General features: G+C 34.0%; 1 protein-coding gene and 1 long non-coding RNA gene across 2 annotated transcripts; both read left to right on the top strand.

Annotated features, from left to right (window-relative positions):
• The first annotated feature begins 1,216 nt into the window (after positions 1 to 1,216).
• On the top strand, positions 1,217 to 2,532 carry LOC146915660 (uncharacterized). The gene is made up of 2 exons (XM_085716508.1): positions 1,217 to 1,516; positions 2,288 to 2,532. The coding sequence occupies exons 1-2, from the start codon at positions 1,316 to 1,318 to the stop codon at positions 2,396 to 2,398; spliced, it is 312 nt and encodes a 103-aa protein (XP_085572634.1). The 5' UTR covers positions 1,217 to 1,315; the 3' UTR covers positions 2,399 to 2,532.
• A 196-nt stretch (positions 2,533 to 2,728) lies between these two features.
• On the top strand, positions 2,729 to 4,184 carry LOC146915659 (uncharacterized). The gene is made up of 2 exons (XR_015013390.1): positions 2,729 to 2,795; positions 3,485 to 4,184. It is a non-coding gene; the product is annotated as an uncharacterized LOC146915659 (long non-coding RNA).
• Positions 4,185 to 11,379: the final 7,195 nt, after the last annotated feature.

Genomic DNA, 11,379 nt, shown 5'->3' with positions numbered 1-11,379 from the left:
CGTCCAAAACACATCCAAAACTCACTCACTCACTCACTCACCATCCAAAACTCACCGTCCTTCCACCGTCCTTCGAAAATCTTCCACCGTCCTTGCTTCGGTCAAAGTCAGAAGTCACTTTCCTTCTCCCAAAACTGAAAACCACTTCCTTGCTTCGGTCACTCACTCACTCACTCGAAATCGAAGTCGAAGTCACTCACTCGAAATCGAAGTCGAAATCGAAGTCGAAAAACACTTTCTCTCTTTCTTCTCTGGTTAGATCTTCATTCTCTTGATCTTCTCTCTCTTTATTATGCATGAATTACATAACTTAGGGTTTTGAGTTCATTCCAATTTTCCAATTTTCACTTATTTTACTGCTGTTTTGGTGTCCCTGTCTGTGAAAAGGTCAGCGGGAGAAGTAATTTTCCAATTTTCTTTTTAGTGCAGCAGCTGTATGGAATTTAGACTGGTGTGTAGCTTCATTTTTCCCTAATTGGAATCGTTCATCACTGAATCCCTAATTGCTTTCACTGGTTCATCTAAACTTGAATCGTTCGCATCAGAATCGCTCTATGAGCGCATAAGAATCGACCTCACTAGTTCATTTCGCTTCTTCGCTACTCTTCGGCCTTCGCCGCAATCTTTGGTATTGATTTTTTAGATTTTTGTGTTAATATAATATGCTTATGCAAACTCATTCTTCACATTGCCTAATTACATTATTTCTAGATTTGATTTTCAGTTCAGGTATGTGAAGGTTTTTTTAGTGTAGCAGTATGTTTGAATTAGGAGTGTACAAAGTGACGGGTTAGGTTGGGTTGTATGTGACCCGAATCGGGTCCTAACATTAGCTTAGGCCAATTTTGGGACATGATCCTACCCATAAACCAATCCATTATATGACATAATAAAAAACTCAGTAATCAGAAGCTTAAAAGAACACATAAAAATTACATCAATTTATGCGAGGAAACTAGTGGATTCATTATGAGTTCTTACTGGGTTACATTATTAAGAGTAAAATGTTAGTGCAATTCTTAAATCCGATGTAACAAATAAGTTTTGAAATGCTTTGGTTGAAATGTAGTTTTCTTTACTTCATTCATCAATTTGAAATGCTTTGGTTGAAAACAATAGCAAGCATCAACACATTGAGGTTGTAAAGTACTAACTAGTATTTGAACTAGCAGCTGGTATCTTAGGTTGTTAATTTATCAGTTGGTAGCTTAGACCGAACAATTCCGATTCATGCAACACCACAAAGACCTTCGAAGCACAACAGAATCAGATTCACCCCTCTTCCGTCGGAAATGCACCATCTGGTCCATGCCCCATGGATTTCATGAAATCGAAGCTAGTTCTCAAGGTTTCGCACGAACTATCTCTTTCTGGTGGACCTTTACTTTTGATGGAATTGGCGTTTTTGTTGAGAGGTGTTGGTTCTGATGTTGTTTGGATTACCAATCAGTATCCTGCTGAACATGATCAGGTTATTTATAGTTTGGAGAGTAAAATGTTGGACAGAGGAGTTCAGGTATATTTCTCTTTTTTCTTCGCCTTTTCGTTTTGATCTTATTGTTGTTTACTTGGTTTATTTTTTTTTAGTGTTAAATTAATGCTGCGTGGAAATAATTTAAGAGGTTTGAGTAGTTATGTTTTTCCATATTTGGAATTATGAATAGGGATTCAGTGTGTCTATAAATAGGGATTTGACTCAAATGGTTGATATTTTGTCCACATGTGTAGCAATCATGGATTGTGCTCATTTAAGCAGAACTAGATCCTATAAATTAACAGAAGATTAAAGAAAATGAAAATCGCAAGACAATGAAACACGATCGTTTGTTTACGCAGATCACCGCTTGTTCCTACCTCTGCGACTACAGAGCAACTGTAGTTCAGTATATATTACTTGAGTGAATTTGCAACGCTGCACTAGCTCAGCTCCCCCGTCCCTTGCCCCTCTTCTGTGTCTATATATGAGACATACTCGACAACAATCAACTCAGTTCTCTAATTTGTGATATCCACTTAATGAACTTTTTGACGTTGCTCTATTGGAGTTGATAGTTGGTTAAAGTACAATCAACTTAGATCACTAATTTGTGAGATCCATTTGATAAGCATAGTTCGCATGTGGCATGGTAGAACCCACAAAAATATTAGTTAAGCAACTGTGTAATCAGTTTGATTGAGTTGGATAATAATTCCAATCTGTATGAAATGCCTAGACCTGCAGTTCATATCCATGTGTTATTGAACTTCTAAGTGTAACTTTTTTTTTCATCTGATTGGCTTCTGATAGGTCCTGCCTGCAAAAGGTGAAAAGGCTGTAGATACAGCTCTTAATACTGATGTAGCTGGAAAGTGCCTGGATGCCGTCTTAAAGGAAAAAGTTACCCTCGTTCTTCCGTAGGTTTTATGGTGGATTCATGAAATGCGAGGGCATTATTTCAAAGAGGCATATGTCAAGCACCTCCCTTTTGTTGCAGGTGCTATGATTGATTCACATATAATTGTAGAGTACTGGAAGAATAGGACCAGGGAGAGTTTAGGGTATGTTTCCAGATTCATTTAATAATATATTACTCCTATGTGTTATGTGTGACTGTAACTTAAGTTGTGTTTCTAGCTGTATGCTTTTGCCTGATTTTGTAGAATTAAAATGCCTGACACTTATGTTGTACATCTTGGAAATAGCAAGGAACTTATGGAAGTTGTAGAAGATAGTGTAGCAAAGAGGGTACTTCGTGAGCATGTTAGGGAATCTCTTGGAGTAAGAAATGATGATCTACTTTTTGCCATCATAAATAGTATGTCACTACCTATACTCATTCAATATTCATTTTTCAATCATTGCATTAGTTTCATGATATTTTCATCCAATGTGGTACATGACATGGTTGCAAGGCAAATTGACATCGTTTGGCTTGTTGTTTCTCTTTTCTTTGTTATGGGTGCCAATTTGATATAGTGTGTACCTTTCTGTTCACTTTTTTACATTTCTTTTGCTAGTATGTATTCTCAGGTCTAGTTATTATCCCAATGTATGAATGATCTTTATGGTATAATAAAACCTCTTTGACATTAATTTTTTTTTTTGATCTAACAAATGGAAGTGGCGCACCTTCAAAAGCAATGTTACTGATCTAATAGTGAACTTTGTCTTACAACTCACAATTTTAGTCTTGAACTTCCAAGCTTTACATTGACGTTGTAATGAGTGCATGAGGAGATTAAAAATCTTCATTCTACATCAAGAATAAAAAAGAAATGTTATAACTTAATAGAAAAAAAATCCTTTTTTCTGAAATATTGATTTACTTTCATATTTTATTCCTTATACTTTTTCTTTCATTTCTTTTGAAATTCTAACAAATTGGTTAACCATTTCTCTTCAATATTTTCTCATTTTGACTGCACATTCCCTGTTTTCATGTAACACGTTTTCTTTTCAGAATGTCTTGTCAGTATTCATTCTCTTTTGACTGTAATTTGTCAGGAAAAAATCTGTAGTCGTCTGGCTTTTTGTGTTGTCATACACGATGTGTAGAGATGGCTGACGCCACAGAATCAGTGGCTTGTCCGAAAGGTCATTGGGTAATGATATGTTTTGCAGCTTAGTTGTGCTGTTTTGTTGCGAATTGGGAATGAATTGAACATTGTGCATGATGCTTCTGCAGCGCGACGTAATTGGGTATGAATTGAACGTTAACAACTCATTGATAATGTTTCAGGTGATCCTGATTGTGTATACATGCCACTTATTCCATTTTTTTCCTTCTTCTGCCTTTGTGTATTGATTTACTATTTTTCATGCAGGAGAGGTTTATGGATATATTCAAATGGAAAGAAAAGATGGAGCAGCATCTGATGGATGTATCAAACACTGTATATGGCGTGCTAGCAATGAAGTAGACATCTCTTTGAGGTATGAAGCCTAGGATAGGGAATATAACCACTTTTTCTTCACAAGTTTCAGTACTCTTAGAACTGGTAGAATATAGATATCGTACAACATTAACAATAAGATACTGTAAATCTTCACTTGTTCAATTTCGAAAAAATTGTGGCTGCTTTTAGGACCTTTTTTTTTATTGGCAATTGTGGATTGACTAGTATTATGACATTCATAATTAAGTTTATGATTAATTTGTAATGAGATTATCATGAATGTAATTTGCTATATTCATATTTCAGTATCTTATTATAGCGTTTAATTATAGCATTTTTGGTTACAAATTTATTTAAAAAAGAAAAAAAAACGCAACTTTTATTAGCGCTTTTAGTAAAACGCTAAGAAACCCCTATTTGAGTAGAAAGGCTACGATAGCGCTTCTCAGAAAGTGCTAAGAAACAACTGTTAGAAAAACTACTTTAATAGCACTAGAATAAGGCTATATTAGCGCTTTTCTGAAAGCGCTATTGACGTGTTGCTATTTAATAGCGTTTGGAAAGCGCTATTATAGGCTCCTGACCTTTTATAGCAGGGGCTTTCTTAGCGCTTGAGAAGCGCTATTAAGAGCCAAAATGAGTGCTATTAAAGGGGGTATTTTGTAGTAGTGGTTACTCGTATATTTTAGCGTCTTTGTCGTGATATTGACTCATAGTAAAAATTGTTGAAAATAATTTATGAAACTTAATTTTCAATTTTTCGAAAAATGAAAATTTTACCGTGTAAGATTTTTTAAACAAACTCCGTTTTGCACGGAAATTTTCGTATGGACTCACAAAATTATTTAAGATATATTTATGCAATAAAAATAATTTCTCCGTCAGAAATTTTCTCAACAGAACACATCGTATAAAATGACTGGATAAAAAGTTGTTTTATCGGCAAAAATGATTTCAGATGTTTTATAGGTATCACATATCATTGTCAACGGCATCCGTACGCAACGAAAATTAACTTGATGACCAAGTAAGAACGAATGGCTAAGATTTATAGCACATGTATTTTTTATTTCAATCCAATGGCCTACATTTAATCCTAGTTTCTTTAATAAGAAATCTTGGTGACCAAGATTGAGTGGAAGGTTAAGATCTAATCAACATCTTCACACTTTGATCCAAGGGCTAGGAATTGTTGTGGTTGTCTTTATAAGTGGACCAAGCCAACCAAATTCCCAACCTCTCATCTGATCTTCTCTCTTCCTTCTTTTCTCTTCTTTCTTCCTTCTCTCTTCTTTCTTCCTACTTCTCTCTCTACAAAACCATAAACTCCCATCTCTCTTAGTTCTTCTCTCTTCTCTTTAGTTGTTCTCTTATCTCTTATTTCTTCACTCTTCATACTTCTCTCTCTACAAAATCATATACCTCCCATCTCTCTTGTTCCTTCAGCTTCTTCTTTTCTCTAAGTATGAGTGACACACAAATTGCCATTTTGAGGTAAATCAAGAGAGAGTTAGCACTATATCTTTGAAAAAGAATAGTTCATGTAAGTTTTGTGGTCATTAAGAGCTCATAAAGAGGAAACTATATTCTTCTTCTATTTTCTTTTATATTTGGACGAGATACTATGTAGACTTAGGAGGATGTTATACTTTTATTTTTGATGATGAGTTTTAGTAATAAGAAGTGATTAACAAATTAATAGGTAAAGAGTTATTGGTATGGAAGAAAGTTCATGATCGTTGAAGAAAAATATAATAATAAATAAAAATGTAAAAAAGAAAAGGAGCTAGATATTTTCATAGAAGACTCCACCTGAAACTTAACTCCCCTTAGCTTTGAGTCTTAAAAGAAAGAGTCATCACACCATCAGTTAGCCAAACCAAAAACTTCAAGGTGTGTATATTACCCTTTCTTTATGTTTTATTCCTTTTATCCCTAATATCTCATTCCTTTCTATCTTATATATTTTCCTGTATATTTTTGTTGTTTTCCATTTCCCGTTCGGATTTCATTTTGTTCTAGTCCTTCCTATGTTTTCTTCCTATTCATTTCTCTTTATAGCTGATTCCTTCCTAACGTTTTTTTTATTAGAGAGTACGTACGGTGCCTGTTCTTTCCTTTCTGATATGCTCTTAATAAAATACCTTGTCTTCACTCTTGCCTATTGTTTTCTTTCTCGGGTTGTTAAAAATAAATATTATTAAACTACTGTTTTTTTTTGTTATTCATTAAAATTGTTTTCACTTCTTTATCCTATTGATAGTAACCTGGTTTAATTGCTAGCTCTTTCCCTTTTGTTTTGTACAACTTTAATCTATCTATTATTGAAAGAAAGTATCACCTATATCCATTAATATCGAACTATAAAGAAAGAAAAATATAACTATATGGTCTACAGACTTTTAGATAAGCCTTGAACGTGTAGTATAATGACTTTTAAGGAAGAAAAAAAATATGTATATATAACTATGTGGGTAGGTTGTGTAAAACAAAAATGGTAAATTGATTTATTAAACTCATAGGTTATAGTCATGGACTTTGAGAAGGACATTTATTTTAGTGTGAAAATAGATTATGGAGTATGATTATATTTTGTGCGCTGCTAGGGGCAGTCGCTGATACACTTGCTGTTGGTCACTCTCTCATGTATTGGGACACGTCACATGTTTTTTAATCACTTAAACTGGTAACCGGCTGAACAGGTCTACTAAATTTATTAGATGATTATTATTTATTATTCTCAGAATTGTGTTCTGCACTTCTGCCCGAATCCAATAGCTCCAATCTCCATTGTTGCTGCAGAATGAAGAATCAAAGAAGACTCATAACAACAAAAGCTCACCTTGTGCGATTTCCTTTTTCAAATAACAAATCTCTTGTGTGTGCGAAACCCATTGAATTTATCATATCAAATTCCCCCATTGCAAGCTCTCAATTGTTGCTACAGATTGAAAAATTAGATGGTAACGATAAGATGAATCGATTGTCATTACATAACTATAAAAGGTTGTCTCGTGACCGTTCACAGGGTTGTTGGGTGTGTTTTGGGTTGTGAGCGTGTTTTGCAATCCTGGGTAACACATGCAATTTTCTCTCTTTTTTTTTTTTGACATCTGTAGCGTTGGTAGTTTTGTACTCTTGATTTGAATTCATTGTATGCTTAGTTATTTGTATGATGGTAGGAGAATATGAAATTAATTTGACTTGGCCCTTTGTGAAATTTGGGGAAAGATTTGTTATTTGGTTGATTGGTTGATGTTTAGTTGATTTAGGGGTTGAAGATTGGTTCTCATGTTGCTCTGAATGTGATGTTGGTTCAGATCCTTCCTTATGAGGTTGCAGCAGCTCTGGAGTGTTTGTGAACAGTAGCAAATAGCATTGGTTTATTAAAATCCTTCAAATTTTTACACATAAAAAATAAAAAACAATAAAGAACAAAAATTGGGGACTCGGTAAACAAGGGGAAGCACTTGGGTGACATTATGTCACCGTGATATTAAATCTGGGCCACACAACACACCTTGTCACACAACATCTGGGCCACACAACACATACAACACATCTGGGCCACACAACACATTTGTGTGGCCCAGATTTAATGTCACGGTGACTTAATGTCACCCAAGTATTTTCCGTAAACAAGTAGCTGTGTTTACAAAAGGTGTGACGTGGTCCAATCTGCTAGAGAGTGTCAAGTAGCTGTGTTTACAAACAAGTAGCTCTTATATTTTTACTAGTTTTGATAATTTTAAGAAAAACTTAAAGTTACCTTTCTTACTACTTTTAGTCTAAAACTAATGATTTAGTTAGTGACCTAAAAAGAATAGTTATTAGACACTAAGATACTCCCTCCGTTTCAAAATGAGTGTCGTTTTAGGTGTTTACACACATATTAAGAAATGCAATGATTAAGAGAAAGAGAATGGTTATTTTACCAAATTATCCTCATTAACTATTGGTTAGTTTTAAAAATAATACTTTGGAAGTAGTGTGCAGAGTATTAATTGGAGGGTACAATTGAAAAGAAAAAGTTATTATTGCATTGAAAACTGAAAGCGACACTCATTTTGAAACAAATTTTTTTAGCTAAAGCGACACTCATTTTGAAACGGAGGGAGTACTATTTATTTTTTTTATGCAAACTTTAAGCAAAACTACATGGATTGGATTTCTTTTTCTAAGTAACGTTTTAGAAAGTAATAGTTTCATTATGTGCATCTTTAGTCCTTTTGAAATAACAATAAATAAATGAATTAAGGATGAACTTATTTGATTGAACAACAATGGAAAATCATGTTCATGACGTTGTTGATAATTTTAGTTTGCACGTTTAAAGTTTTAACGGACTTAACAAAGTTAGAGAAAAGACATAAAAATAAAGAGACTTTGTAGAATTTTTCGTAGAGATTTAGAGACAATCATTAAAGATTATTATAATTCAAGACTCGTTCAAATAGGGTAACCTTAATTAAAGCTAGACAAGTTTTCTTAATCAAGAGTTATTTTGAAGTGTTGGGTAATTTTAGAAAAAGATAAGTTGTAAAAGTTTTAACTTTTATCAAAAGAAATAAAATAAGTAATAGTAATAAATCTCGACCATAATCTTAATCTTTAAATATAAGGTCTCTTGAGTAGAAAATTGTCAAATCGTATTTTCTTGCTCTCTTTCAAGTTCGAGTCGTATTTTCTTGCTCTCTCTCAAGTCCTATCATCTCTCTCTCTATTTGCTTTGGTTTCTTTCCCTTAAATTAAGTGCCGATGTCATGAACTTTGAGAGACAAGTGAGAGTTGAGTAAGAGTAAAGTGAGATTGTGAGAGAGTTTGGAGAAGTGAGTAAGAAGAGAAAGAAAGACATTTACTTAGAGGGCTATTGATGTGTTTTTGACGACTAAAAGAAATATAAGCGAAAAGACATATCCGTTTGGAATAAAAGTCAATTGAGGTAAGGGCACCTATCCACTTTTTAGATATACTTATACATGCTAATTTGTTGTGTATAATTGCTCATTTTTCATACATGTTTAATAATGAAAAACATTATGTCCATGCATTCATAGTTACGTGACCACCAGAGAGGAGTCACGAGGTGCACACTGGAGAGGTGGCACGGGGTGCATTTTAAAACCACCTTATCCCGTAGTGGATCATCGAGTCTGATAGATGAGTAGATACTCATCTCCTTAGTGGCGTTGCCACAACCCTCTGCGGAGCGGTGATAATTTCCGGAATCATATGCATCGGCATATAGGCATTGCATTAGGAATCGAGTCTTAATATTTTTAATAATCTTAATTTCTACTTGTTTCCATACGTGGGTTAAAATGAGATCTTTAATCCACGTATAATGTTTGCTCTGTTTATGCTTCCTGGATATTTGTTATTTTCGGATTGGTGACCCTTTCAGTGGATATGTGGGCATATGCCATAGATTATGACGGCACCATGGGATCTCAAGATGTAACACCCCGTTTTCCCAACATAAAAATTTCTTAATAAAATCATAATTCATCGTAAACGGAATGTCACATTTCATAAAAATCATAAATGAATAAATAATAATTTATCCTTCAAAAATTCAATCAACAAAGTACTTAATATCTTGCAGCGGAATTATTCAACATCCAAAAATAGTCTTTGGCACATAAGGCCTCATCATAAAAGTTTCATAAATAGTCTAAGACATCGTAATCAGTTCAATCCAACAACTTCATTAAAAATCTCATAAAACAATACGTAAGGAATAGAAAACAATGTCAAAACTCCCATCCCGTTACGTATCAGAGCACCTAAAGACACACTTGTGAGGAGTCCACTCACGACCATGCCTAATCTTGATTACCTGCAAGTTACCCATACGAAGAGCAACATTTTCAAGCAGAAGGGGTGAGATTCACAAAACAATAATATTAAGCATATAATTCAACAATTATATCTAACATCTTAAACTTCATTAACTAGTATCATTACTCTCCCTACATTAGTCATAAACATCATCCATGTCATCAATAATATCACAAACATCATCACATATCATCGACATAATAATCATGAACATCTTCATATATCATCAAACATTAGTCATAAGCATCATCATATATCATCATCATAGTAATCATAAACATCACATATCATCTTAATCATAAACATAAACATCATATATCATCTTAATCATAACATCATATATCATCGTAATCATAACATCATATATCATCTTAATCATAATTCATCATTAGATACTTCATCAAACATCACAATTTAACGACTTGACTCGACTATGCAACTCTTTCGTCTTAAATCATCTTGACTCGACTATGCAACTCTTTCATCTTAAAACGTCATGACAATGCAAATGCATGTGGTACCATTCTAGGGCATAAGCCCTCGTTGCTATTGAGCATAAATAGGCTCCCAGGGCTTGAGCCCTCGTCACTTTTGAGCACAAGGCTCCAGGGCTTGAGCCCTCGTTGCTTTAAATGAGTATGCATGGACTCAATGTCTTACATCTTAGAAACATCGTGAACATCTTATAACTTCTTAACATCTTAACATCTTGACAACATAACGTCTTAACAACTTGACGACTTCATAACGACTTGACGACTTAACAACTTCAACGACATCGACAAACAACTTACAACTTTGATGACATTGACGACTGTGGTAACGACAACGACAACGACTTCACATCATAATTTCATATTCATCAATCATAAACAACGTCATATAACATCGTGCTTAAACATCAACAATTCATCATATAACATCGTATTTAAACATCAACAATTCATCATGCATCTTTGTAAAAACATAATAAATTATCCACAACATATTTTCATGCCAAACCAAAGCTACTGGAAAGATATCACAATTATCAACAACTTTCATGTTTATACCAAAGACTAATTCAGAACAGAAACATGTGAAACATACGTAAAAACATGAAACAGAGAATGCTGTCACCGTACATTTTCGCTAAGACCTCCTTTGGAGTATTTTCATCATAACTCAGAAACTAAAAGTAATTTTCACGTCAAACCAAAGCCACTGGAAAACAAACAAAATTATCTAAAACTTTTATGTTTACACTAAAGGCCAATTCTGTACCGATCAATACCAGTTTTCTTTTTAAATTAGGAAAAGTTGTGCAGAAAGTCCATAAAAATTCACTGTGACCTACATGCAGTAATTTGACCATAACTCAAGTTTTATAAATCATTTTGACACCAGACCAACGACATTAGAAAACTAACATCCATACGTACAACTTTCGTGTTTACACCTAAACCCAGTTCGGAACTTAAACTTGTCAAACTGAGACAATAAAAATGTGTTTTGTACACTGACAGCAAAATCGCAGTTCAGCTGCGATTTCGCCTTAGGGAAATCTTTTCGATTTCGTTTTCGATCCAATACTCTCCAAACTTGACCCTAATCATTACCCTATGATTACCCTATCATTAGAACACAAATTATTCATCAACCTACTGTATGCAAATTCAAAGG

The sequence above is a fragment of the Medicago sativa genome, chromosome 6 (genome assembly GCF_051527215.1).
Source record: "Medicago sativa cultivar Bolivia chromosome 6, Bolivia_mono, whole genome shotgun sequence".
Lineage (NCBI taxonomy): Eukaryota > Viridiplantae > Streptophyta > Magnoliopsida > Fabales > Fabaceae > Medicago > Medicago sativa.
This window is presented reverse-complemented; position numbering and strand designations above follow the sequence as displayed.